At 39.4% G+C, this 12,922-nt stretch overlaps 1 protein-coding gene across 1 annotated transcript in view; it reads right to left on the minus strand.

Annotated features, from left to right (window-relative positions):
- Nucleotides 1–12,922, minus strand: part of ADAMTS20 (ADAM metallopeptidase with thrombospondin type 1 motif 20) — a 106,720-nt gene that overhangs the window by 64,082 nt on the left and 29,716 nt on the right. The window contains exons 5-11 of the mRNA XM_075148138.1: nucleotides 5,879–5,962; nucleotides 5,041–5,165; nucleotides 4,071–4,111; nucleotides 3,652–3,757; nucleotides 2,398–2,544; nucleotides 1,847–1,988; nucleotides 382–486 (exon numbers count right to left, since the gene is read on the minus strand). Of these exons, the coding sequence (XP_075004239.1) occupies nucleotides 382–486; nucleotides 1,847–1,988; nucleotides 2,398–2,544; nucleotides 3,652–3,757; nucleotides 4,071–4,111; nucleotides 5,041–5,165; nucleotides 5,879–5,962 (750 nt within the window). The remainder of the gene's footprint in view (nucleotides 1–381; nucleotides 487–1,846; nucleotides 1,989–2,397; nucleotides 2,545–3,651; nucleotides 3,758–4,070; nucleotides 4,112–5,040; nucleotides 5,166–5,878; nucleotides 5,963–12,922) is intronic.

The following is a 12,922-nucleotide window of genomic DNA, read 5'->3' on the forward strand; positions in this document are numbered from 1 at the left end:
GGGGAAACACACTTTTGGGATGTCTTGTTTCCAGGAAATTCATCTTTGGAGCACTACCGATGAGGAAAAAACCCAACTTGTTATAAATGATCTGAAGTTTTCAAACAGAAGCGAAGACGGCAACTTTCCCCTGAGGTTTTCCACCTATTTTTAACCAGTGTTGCATCTGTAAACTTTTATCATTATTCTGAACAGACAACCTATGTTATTTATGTCACAACATTACAGGACTAAGAGAAACCGCAAGTAAAATCAGGTAGATACTGCTTACACAATCAGTATGCTACAGGTGCAGTATTGCCACACAGCAAGCACTGATCTTTCTTATCTACATCAATGATTTTGCCATAGGTAAGTACCGAGAAATATGTGAAGGCTTACCATTCCCACACCACAAACTGTTCCATCAGCCAAAGGCATGTGCTGAGTCCGACAACCCTTGTGAACACCTTCCGTGCTTGTGCACCATAAGCGTTTGCATTGTTTCTAAAAAGAAAACAAGATTACTTTTGCTGTACCTGTAACACCATTTTAGACATTAATTGGTATATATATATTGTTTTCTCATACTATGTGAGTTTAGTGTTTGCTGTTAGTGCTACAATTTTTCACAGATAAAACCTGACCAAAAAAAAAAAGTATTTAAAAAATGGATTTTGCATAAAGCCAGGCAGGAACGTGGAGTATTTGCAACTGATCTCATTAAAAGTAATAGATAATTTCATTTTCTAATTCAGTAGATAATTTAATAAAAAAGCGTGGAAGAGATTACAGCTGATACTATGCAGCACAGTTTGAGTATAATCCCCAGATAAAGATGCTAACTGGAATTATTTTTTAAAATACATTGACTAGAAAATTAAGAAGAAAGCCTCCTTTTCAAATTGTTATAAAAGACTCTTAATGGACGAATAAGCTTTATGGATTACAAAATTTACAAAGTAGTCTTCAGTAACACCACCTTCAGGTCTTTGAATCTCCCTTTACTTTCCTATAATATTCCCATAAAGCCTGACTCCTCCTAAACAACACTTTACCTCACCAACAGCTCCTCTTAATCCAGCTGGAATCTGATCTTAAATTCTCTCCTCTAAACAGCTCCAACAAGCCATGCAATAGTAGTAGGTATTTGACAAGTTGGTCCAAAATCTAACTGTGCGACATCTCAACAATAATGAACAAAGTCATGTTATATTTCTATTTATTTTATGTTGCACTGGCAAGTTTTCAAAATACAACTTAAGTTCATTAACCTACTCCAGTTTTCTTTCCAGATCCCAGTTTTGCTTTAAAGAAATTTTTGGTTAAGTATAGAAAATGTACACTCTAACAGCCTTGAAAATATTTTCTGATGCTTTGACAAAGTAGAGGGAATCTACACTTTGGACCAAACATTTGGAACAAATATTTGAATTAATATATTAATTTTAAAGTTATAAATTTGTAAAAAGCACTAAAAGAAGCAGATAAGAAAGACCAGTTAATGTAAGATAGAGGCTACAATGTGAAAACATTTGTAAAAAGTGTTAAAATAATTCCCTTTCAGTAGTTGCAGGAAGTCTTAATTTATGCAGCTTTAGATCTTTTAAAGGAATTATAATCACATTCACAGATGTGCAAATCAAAATGGATTAATCCTATTTTTTAATTCTGTGTATTTATAGCATATGGAACTGCAATGCTTTCCACTGAACCCTTCCCCCTTCAACAAAATAGAACCTGAACTTTGACATATTTTAGGACAAAATTCTTCCAAAACCAGAAGTCCTGAGACTTCATTTCTAAACCTACCTTTCAGTAATTTTTTAGTACAGATTAAGCATGACTCTGTGTGTTGTACACTCACCAGATATGGGCACACTTGTGACCCAAGACCAAACATAAGTTCACACTGCTTGTTGACATCATACATTGACCCAGGCAGCTGAGAGGAAAGATGGTATATTCTTCCACTTGGTTTGTCTAGGAGACATTCACCATAACCAGTACTGTTGTAAAAACAGGAAAAAATGTGAATAAATCGCTCCTAATTAATTAATTGGGAGCTTACTAAATCATACCTACCACTTATTTTTTAAACAAAAACTTCCTAAAATAAAGTTTGTCTGTTCTGACCTACTAAAATTATACTAGAGGTTATCAATAGCCACCATAGTGAAAAAACAAAACAAAACTAAAAAAACCCAACTTCTTGGCTTTACGTGTTGAGTGCAACTTTAACAAAGTCATGAATCATCCAAAGATGATTTTTCTGGAGGACTGAGGCCCTACAAATTAGTGGCTAAACCTAACAACAACACAAAACTGGTGTTTAAGCAGTACTTTTAAAATACTTCTCAGAAAGACATGAAATTGAAGAAAAAAAAAAAACCAACATAGCATTATATTGATACTTACTCAAGAAATTCAGTGATATATTTTTGACTGCATTTTGACCAGGTCCATGGACTTGTATGATAATTTAAAGTTGGAGCCATCACATGGTACTGATGTTTAATTCCAGCTTCTTTACATTTAAAGCTGTCATCATGAGGCACATTAAATCTAAGAAGCAAAAGAGACAAACTCCAAAACAAATTCAGCAATAATTAATTGAAACTCTTTTTGTTGTAGCAGCAAAATGCTTGCGTTTTGAGTTTGAAAATGCCTTAAAATTTAATGGGACTCACTTAATATGACTATCTGACATTATGGCAATAGATATCTTAAAAATGCCTTACAAAATTCTCTCCTTTTCTAAAATGCTTCTAATTATATAATGCTGGGCACAGTAAGAATTTTACAGTTACATACTTCTTCAGCCCACCAGAAAAATTCCAGTATTTTGGGAGTATGCCACTTTATTTAAACAACCCATCTCTTCAACTGAATATACAGGCCTTCACTAGACTGTCCGTAACATATTACCCCAATATTCACATAGTAACTCTTACTATTCAGTAACAAACTACAGAGCACATCAACATCATATTTATGCAACTAACACATCATCTTATTTTATACCTCAGTTTAAGTACCATGTCAAAGGGCATGTATCTAAATGAACTTCCAGGCACATGAAAATCAACAAGCTAGCTACTGAGCTCTGTAACATTGTCGTTACCTACACTGTGGCATGCCTCATGGAGCTAGAGTATAGCACCTTTCTGCCATCACTGATGAGGTATACTTCATAAAATAAAATGCTGTCATCTCCTCTTATTTTTCTGTGTAAAGTATTTCTCTTTGTGTTACTCTATTGTGTTCTGAAAGGATCAAACACAAGGAAGAATATTTCTGCGTTATATTAACAACTGTCTTTTCTTAAAGATAAATTCCTATCAGGGCTAGAATGCAGTTGGAGTTAAAAGGACTATGTTGCACATCTAAGATATCTGTCCCAGTGTCCCAAACAGTTCATATGACAAAAGGACAGAATACAGCTGTATGGCCAGTATTTCCCATAATTCAGGATACCAACCAGGTTATAAAATTCACAATTTCTCTACCTCTAGGTGGTGGGCAGAGCTGGCTCACTGCAAGGGGCAAAAATACTCTTCTGAAAGGACGTAGCAGACTGCACCCTCTTAGAAGCATAGAACCCATCACTGGAAATTGGTCATATTCAAAAGGAAATAAAAAAAATTTACCTGCTGGGAAATAGGTACTTACACATGTCCAAGCTCATGTGCTATAGTAAAAGCAGCACTCAATCCATTTTCTTCACTTATAGAGCAGCTGCGTAGCGGGTCACACATTGTACCTAACTCTGCTAAACCTGCAAAATTGAATCCTTATATAAAAGCTTAACAGAATGTATTTTCATGTAGAAGGAGTGACTCTGTAAATTAATACTATGGCACCCGAGTTTAAAGTCATGCATCAACTATGCAGCAAATTTACATAAATTTACCTGGCACCAAAGTACATGCCAGGGCAGAACAGCATTGAGAAGTTGATTTTTTTGTCTGTGTGACTTAAATTTTGCATCTACTTTCTGATTTATTCCTAATTGATTTTTCTCCCTAAAGTGGAATTCTCTTATACATTCTCCGTTATAAAATCATACTGATTAAAAAAGAGTAACTCACCAAGAGTATCACACTTCTCTCTAGCTCTGCAGATATCTTCCCTTGAAAGAAAAGATTTCTTTAAAATTATAACAGCAAATAAAATAACATTTTTAAAGTATTTCACTGTTGCTATATTAATTACAGAAATTGCAATTCTGATTCTCAATTTTTAATCTTAGAGTCCATTCAAACAATTTGCATTCTAGTGAAAGAAGTAATTTAAATTCACCAGACTAAGCTCACAGTATTGCTTTCTATCTAGCTTGCAAAGAATAAAAAGTAAAAAACTATGTTATTTCTCTACAATGCAGAAGGTAGATCAAGCATGAAATGCTGCTGAAAAATGTGCAGATTACAGTATACTTGAAACCACCTTATATAGCGGACCATCTGTCAAAATAACAACGTAAAATTCAGGACAAATATCAAACAGTTTGAAGTGCTGGAGTGTGTCCAACTTGAACACTGGGGGAAAAAAGATAATGAAAAAGAACAGCAAAAGAGACAATACATTTCAGCAAATGAACACCAGAACCTTCACTGAGGCGACTGGTATACAGGAATAATATGTACTAATATTTAAATGTTTTCCATTTGTAAGTTTTTGGTAGTTCTAATTACGCCTGGGCTATCAGGAGCTGACCGTCACTGTATCCTTCAGCTGATTCCATTATGGACAACACCCTGTCCCTATCACATATATGTACAATGGTTAAAGACTAATTCTCCTTGTAACAATCTGAGGTCTAAGTAATTTCCATCATCTTTAACGAAAGGTTCATCAGATGGTTAGCTACCAACATAGCACTGTCAGAGTAATTGCTCATGTATTGATAATCAGTGGTTTGGGAAGTGCAAGACAATCTTTATTCACTTCAATTATCTATGAACAGTATCAGTGGAATGGTCAAAAAATGATGTTGTAAAAAAGAAACTGAAGCATTTGTCTCACCTAGCTGAGTAATTATGGCTATTTCACATACTGTACCTTGTGATAAGAACAGCAGTATCGTGATGAGAAGGGTGAGCATCATCCAAAGTGTTTTGTGCTTGCTGCCATAAGCAAAAATTACGAAGAGTGGTAGCTGCATTAAAAGTGATAGCTGGTCCTTCCTAAGCAAGAAATGGCCAGAAAAACCAAATAAGGGTTTTAATATTCATGCACTTACACTTATTACTTTGTCATTTGTGCCCCTAATCCACAAAACAATGACTGTGCATGGAAAGGAAGTCAGCATGACTCCACATAAGTTCACGCACACAGATTTGTTTGTAGGATCAGGTCTTAATTTAGCTACAAGTCATCAGTCATGAGAACCCATTATTTTAATCAATGTATGTGAGCATGCACCATGTATTAAATATTAAAAAAAACAGAGTGACAAGACATTTAAGATAAATAAATATAAAAACATGTATTTGAAAAGTGTATACTTCTTATAATCTTAAAATATTATAGTTGTTAGGGCTGAAAACCCTCCATCAAAACCATCTATAAAAGCTGTCATTTCCCTGTCATGTTCCCATGCATGTAACCACATTTTAGGTAGTTATGCCATAAGTTTTCATATAGTATCTGATTTATGTCCATTTAGGTCAACAGGAGGTGCTACTAGAGAGATGGGGAAATAGAAGCATTAAACGAAGGCTCTGCAGTTAACCTCATATTTGACATTTAGTCTCCTATTTTAAAACAGAATTTTATAGTTAAAGAAAATATTTTGTATTTAAAACAAAAAAATTTTAATCTTTGGAATTACAATGCAAATTCATGTATTTTGTTTCTTTTATTAGAAAGAAATCTTTTTAATATTTATTTTTCCTACCTGTTCATTGTGAATTACAATTAATTTTACAATAACTATATTTATAAGATTTCCAATACTTGAATCTTTATAGATTGCTGCAACCTAAAGAGAAAAAAGTCAGCAGATTAGAATATTAAACTCATCTGATAAACCATATCTCTTTTTGTCATGCAAACAAGTTAACAAAGAAAAACAAATTGCTACACAACAGACATCTTATGCATCCATCTGTACCTTTCTACTCAAGGATGTAGTGATGAACCCGGTTTGTCCAGTTGCCTAGTTTTTAATATCCAAATAGCTATAAATTTATATTCATTTCCAAACACTTAGACACCATGTTGAAATGCTAGTGTAAAAAGTATACTTATTATACACTGTAAAACCTGTAGTTTATTGATAAAATATCAAAAAAAGAACAAAAGTAATGTCACTGCGACTATCATAGACACAAGCTGGTTTATGCGGATGATTTGTAGAATCTATACCTAAAATATTAGAGAGTTTTAGAAAGCAACTTTGACCCAATAAGTTTTTGCCCTTGCTTTTAATGGAAGCTGGACCGAGTTGTAAACCTGTATTGAAAATATACATTGCACACACAAAGGTTTCTTTCCTCATTCATAAAATTCGTATTTACATACCCAACAGCCATTTTTATACATAATCTTGCAGCCAGATAGTAAAAATCATGAGTCAATTCCATACACCAAAGTGAACCACTTTGAAAGTTAGTCTTCATAAAAGCAGTAAAAAAAGTTTATTCATTCTCAATAATAGCTTCAGACATCCCATCAATATGGATTCTACAATTTGGCTTAAAGCAGTTGTTGAATGACAGCCTTACCTAAACAAGAGTTACCACCAAAACACAGAAGTACTGGCTTTCCTCCCTTCTGGCTTGTGCTAAGGCTGCAAAGCTACAAAAGTAACAGGATCAACGAACCGATCCAGCTGCAAAACAATTTTTTTTTCTTTTTTTATATCATGTTATGTTGATCAACATGATCTCATTCCTGGTGCAGCCCCTTCGACACAGGTGCTGACAGAGGGAAAGGTGCAGAAGAACAGACTTCTTTCAAAAGTAGCCTACACTTGAACTGGCTCAAATTGCTTGTGAAACCACAGCCTTGCTTTGTATGAATCCCATGTACCTAAGACCAAGTAATTCTGCTAAAAGTTGGAACTGACAGAGCACTGACTCCCACTGACTCATACCTTCCCTTTCTCTAAAATGGAAAGAGCACAATGCGCAGCGTTGTCCTTCATTCTTTTGTTGATACACAAACTGGAAACAGAGGATTCGATAAGGGCAGGGAAGGAGCCTGAGCTTTGGAATCCATGTGGAGAACACATTTCAGAGCAGCACAGCTATTGTCTGCTTCCTTCCATATGGACTCCATTCTTAGTTACTAACCAGCAAGTGTCCAATTATTCTGAGGTGGGAATAAGGGGCATCTCTCAAGCACTCACTGAAGAGTTCAACTAGGCATAGACACATTCAGAATACCTTTATCAAAGAAAAGGTGCATGTAAAGGCTCAAGCACTATTTAGGCAGAAGGGGTTATCTGAATTTGAATGGAATAAACTACCATTTTGCTAACTGTCAAAACTACTTTTAAACTACCAAAAACTATCAAGCTCATAATGTGTTCTTATATTTGAGATTCACTTTGATAAACCTAGAAAGCATATTTCTGGATATTTATCCTCCCCATGAAATATCAGACAGGCAAGGTATGTTCCTGAATGAATTGTCATCTTAGAATAATATAACACAATTACCACATTCATCTCAGCTCATGTAACTAACAGTAAGCGACCTGTCTAAATTCCTTCAACAGTCAATGGAGAAGGAGAAAGGATGAACTGTTGTGTAGACATGCCTATCTGAAGACACGTATTTAGATATATGTATTTTCATACAAGACAGTAAGATAAGTTATTTCATTTCTTCATTCCTTTACTAGGGAGGGAGACAAGATGTCTAATTTTCAGATGTATGAGGCTAGGGGAGATTAATTTCAGCCCAACTATTTCAAGTTTTATTTCTCTTTAGCAAAGAAGAAAGAGAAGACGGGTTCATATGGCATTCCAACATCATGTCAGAGAGGAATCCAAAATGAGATCTGCGAGGATCTTTGGCTTATAATGTGGAGATACTTGTCCCGAGGATTGACTCTCCTACCACTTCAGCTGATATAAAAGCCACTTACAACAGAGAATTTGTTACAGCATAAACCTATACGAGAAGATTACATGCATATAGCATTAACAGAAAGATCTTTTATCAAACAGGTCACAAAGTCAGACTGTTTCATGTCTAGATTATAATGTTGAAACAGGTGCTGCTATAGAAATGAAGTAAACAGAATCCTAGAATGATTTTGCTTGGAAGGGACCCTTAAAGATCATCTAGTCCAACCCCCGCAGCCACGGGCAGGGACAGTGTCGTGGTTTAACCTGGCAGGCAGCCAAATACCACGCAGCCGCTCACTCACTCCCCCCACCCCCAGCGGGACGGGGAGAGAATCGGAAGGGTAAGAGTGAGAAAAACTCGTGGGTTGAGATAAAGACAGTTTAATAGAACAGGGAAAAAGAAGGGAAAATAATAATGAAAATGATAATGATAAAATATACAAAATGAGTGATGCACAATGCAATTGCTCACCACCCGCGCTGACCGATAACCAAGTAGCGATCCGTACTTCCTGGATCACGCCTACCCTTCATATACTGAGCATGACGTCACATGGTATGGAATACCCCATTAGCCAGCTGGGCTGGCTGTCCTGATTATGTTCCCTCCCATCTTGTGTACCTAGCTCAGTCAGTAGGCACGGGAGCTGTCCTTGGACTAGGAGGCCACTTAGCAACAACTGAAAACATCAGTGTGTTATCAACATTCTCCTCATACTAAATCCAAAACACAGCACTAGGAAGAAATTTAACCCTATCCCAGCCGAAACCAGGACAGTATCCACCCCTTATTCCATACCATTTACGTCGTGCTTAGGTCTCACATCTTTTTTAATACATTTCAATTAACCACCACTATCTTTCTTTATATATACACACATATATATATATGCACGCACAGATATCATTCCCTCGGTCTATGGACTATCCCTCTAAAATGTCCACTGAGTTCATTTAGTCCATGACTTTGGGCTCCATCTGTTATAACAGTCTTTCAGGGCCGAAGAGATGGTGTGCGGTGTTGGGCCGTTGCATCCTGAAGCCGGTTCTCATTTCGGTACTGCTGCGTTCGTCCAGTTCTATCATCGTTGCACTTTGCTCAGTTTCATTGGAGTTAGTTCATTCTTCACTAATCTGGGTGATTTTCACTGCTATACCACTGCTATATCATAGAAATAATGACATACAATATCATGTAACAGTTGACATCAAAATTCAGTTCATTGGCTATTTTCACCCAAAATCAAATCCCCTTGAGGTACACACCGGACCTCCCCATCCTTTCGCATCACCCACCAAGTGTACCCAGGTCCTTGAGCAAAAGTAATCCCACGGATGGGTTTTCCCTTGCCAGAGGCAGGAGTAACCCAGACTGTCTTCCCCAGCATATTTCTCATATGCACGACAGGGACTTTATCTCCATCTACAGTACGTAAGAGTCTTGATTGGGCAGGGCCAGCTCGATTGGCAGATCCCCTGGTATTGACTAACCAGGTGGCCTTTGCTAAATGTGTGTCCCAATGTTTGAATGTCCCACCACCCATTGCTCTCAGCGTAGTTTTTAGCAGTCCATTGTATTGTTCGATTTTCCCGGAGGCTGGTGCATGGTAGGGGATGTGATAGACCCACTCAATGCCATGCTCTTTGGCCCAGGTGTCTATGAGGGCGTTTCGGAAGTGAGTCCCGTTGTCTGACTCAATTCTTTCTGGGGTGCCATGTCGCCACAGGACTTGCTTTTCAAGGCTCAGGATGGTGTTCCGGGCAGTGGCATGGGGCACAGGGTATGTTTCTAGCCAGCCGGTGGTTGCTTCCACCATGGTGAGCACATAGCGCTTACCGTGTCGGGTTTGTGGGAGTGTGATATAATCAATCTGCCAGGCCTCCCCATATTTATATTTCAACCATCGTCCCCCATACCAAAGAGGCTTTACTCGCTTGGCTTGTTTGATTGCAGCGCACGTTTCACATTCATGGATAACCTGTGCAATAGCGTCCATGGTTAAGTCCACCCCTCGATCACGAGCCCATCTATATGTTGCATCTCTTCCTTGATGGCCTGAGGCATCATGGGCCCACCGAGCTATAAATAGTTCACCCTTATGTTGCCAGTCCAAATCCACCTGAGCCACTTCAATCTTAGCAGCCTGGTCCACCTGCTCGTTATTTTGATGTTCCTCAGTAGCCCGACTCTTGGGTACGTGAGCATCTACATGACGTACTTTTACAGTCAGGTTCTCTACCCGGGCAGCAATATCTTGCCACAATGCGGCAGCCCAGATGGGTTTACCTCTGCGCTGCCAGTTGTTCTGCTTCCACTGCTGCAACCACCCCCACAGGGCATTTGCCACCATCCATGAGTCAGTATAGAGATAAAGTACTGGCCATTTTTCTCGTTCAGCAATGTCCAAGGCCAGCTGGATGGCTTTCACCTCTGCAAACTGGCTCGATTCACCTTCTCCTTCAGCAGTTTCTGCAACTTGGCGTATAGGACTCCATACAGCAGCTTTCCACCTCCGATGTTTTCCCACAAGGCGACAGGACCCATCAGTGAACAGAGCATATTGCTTCTCGTTTTCTGGTAGTTTATTATACAGTGGGGCTTCTTCAGCACGTATCACCTCCTCCTCTCCTCGTGATGGCCCTGGTTTTCCATCATCCTTTTCTACACGACCTGACTTCCGCTTCAAAGATTTCTTCTTCTGTACAGGGGCGACGGATACCAGCGATGGTTGGTCCTCTGGTTCAGCTGTAGTACCCGTCGCGAGGGTTTGGGTAGCTGCAGTGCCTGTCGCGGGGGTTGGAGTATTGGTAGTGACTGTTGCCGGGGTTTGAGTGGCTGCAGTGCCTGTTGCGGGGGTTGGAGTAACTGTAGTGACTGTTGCTGGGGTCTGAGTAGCCATAGTGGTTGTTGTGGGGGTTGAAGCAGCCACGGTGCCTGTCGCAGGGGTTTGAGTAGCCACAGTGGTTGTCGTGCGGGTTGAAGGAGCTACAGTGCCTGTCGTGGGGGTTTGAGTAGTCACTGTATCTGTTGCTGGGGTTGATCTCTGGACAGTATTCCTGAAGAGTCGTTTAACTCTAAACAAGGCCTGAACCACATTCAGAAGACATAGCAATATGATCATGCTTGTTTGAACATCCCAAGGATATTCAAAATTCTCAGGGAATATTGTGGACGTCTTCATGAAGAGGATAGAAGAAAAAGGAGTTTCTGAAGATATGGAGGGGAAGGTGAACAAGTGGGAGAAAGTGTCCCATCTTGTCTCCCCCCTAAATTCATCCTCTGAGGTGAAGACGTAAGAAGTGTAATTATTAATAGTTTCCAAAAGATAGCTCCCAAAGAACAGGAATGATGGCAGTGCTGAGTACAGGCTCGTGACCAATAATTTTATCATAACATAAAGCCAGGTCACACAGTATAGCAAAGCAATGACCTTAATCCATTTCCCAGAGATGACCAACCCCACATACAAACTGATAATCAGCAGTATAGACAGCCAGTAAGGTGCTACATACCACAACTGCAAGAACAGATCCAAAAACTCTGAGAGCAAATAAATCAACATTGTGAACATCGAGTACTAAACTGATATAATGAATGCTTATAACAAATTTGTTTTAACCCGTTCGGGTCAGATGTGTCGTTATCTCAACCCTTCGAGCCCCACGTTGGGCGCCAAAAAGGACTGTCGTGGTTTAACCTGGCAGGCAGCCAAATACCACGCAGCCGCTCACTCACTCCCCCCACCCCCAGCGGGACGGGGAGAGAATCGGAAGGGTAAGAGTGAGAAAAACTCGTGGGTTGAGATAAAGACAGTTTAATAGAACAGGGAAAAAGAAGGGAAAATAATAATGAAAATGATAATGATAAAATATACAAAATGAGTGATGCACAATGCAATTGCTCACCACCCGCGCTGACCGATAACCAAGTAGCGATCCGTACTTCCTGGATCACGCCTACCCTTCATATACTGAGCATGACGTCACATGGTATGGAATACCCCATTAGCCAGCTGGGCTGGCTGTCCTGATTATGTTCCCTCCCATCTTGTGTACCTAGCTCAGTCAGTAGGCACGGGAGCTGTCCTTGGACTAGGAGGCCACTTAGCAACAACTGAAAACATCAGTGTGTTATCAACATTCTCCTCATACTAAATCCAAAACACAGCACTAGGAAGAAATTTAACCCTATCCCAGCCGAAACCAGGACAGACATCTTTCACTAGATCAGGTTGCTCAAAGCCCCGTGCAACGTGACCTTCAACTCTTCCAAGGATGGGGCATATCCACAACTTCTCTGGACAACCTGTTCCAGTGTATCACCACCCTCATCATAAAAAAATTCTTTCTTATATCCAATCTAATCTTACCCTCTTCCAGTTTAAAACTGTTACCCCTTGTCCTGTCAACTACAGTTGTAGTAGAAAGTTTCTCTCAATCTTATGAGTCCTCTTTATATATTGAAAGGCTGCAATAAGGACTCCCTGGAACCTTCTCTTCTCCAGGCTGAACAATCCCAACTCTCTCAGCCTGTCCTCATAGGAGAGGTATTCCATCCCTCTGATCATTTTTGTGGCCCTCCTCTGGACCCGCTCCAACAGGTCCATGTCTTTCTTGTAGTGGGGGCCCCAGAGCTGGACGTAGTACTCCAGGTGGGGTCTCATGAGAGTGGAGTAGAAGGGGAGAATCACCTCCCTCAACCAGCTAGCTATGCTTCTTTTTATGCAGCCAGGATACCATGTCCAATTTTTCATCCACCAGTATCCCCAAGTCCTTTTCCACAGGGCTGCTCTCAATCCATTCATCTCTCAGTCTGTATCAGTATTGGGGATTGCCCCGACCCAGCTGCAAGACCTTGCACT

This window comes from Calonectris borealis, chromosome 1 (assembly GCF_964195595.1).
Source record: "Calonectris borealis chromosome 1, bCalBor7.hap1.2, whole genome shotgun sequence".
NCBI lineage: Eukaryota > Metazoa > Chordata > Aves > Procellariiformes > Procellariidae > Calonectris > Calonectris borealis.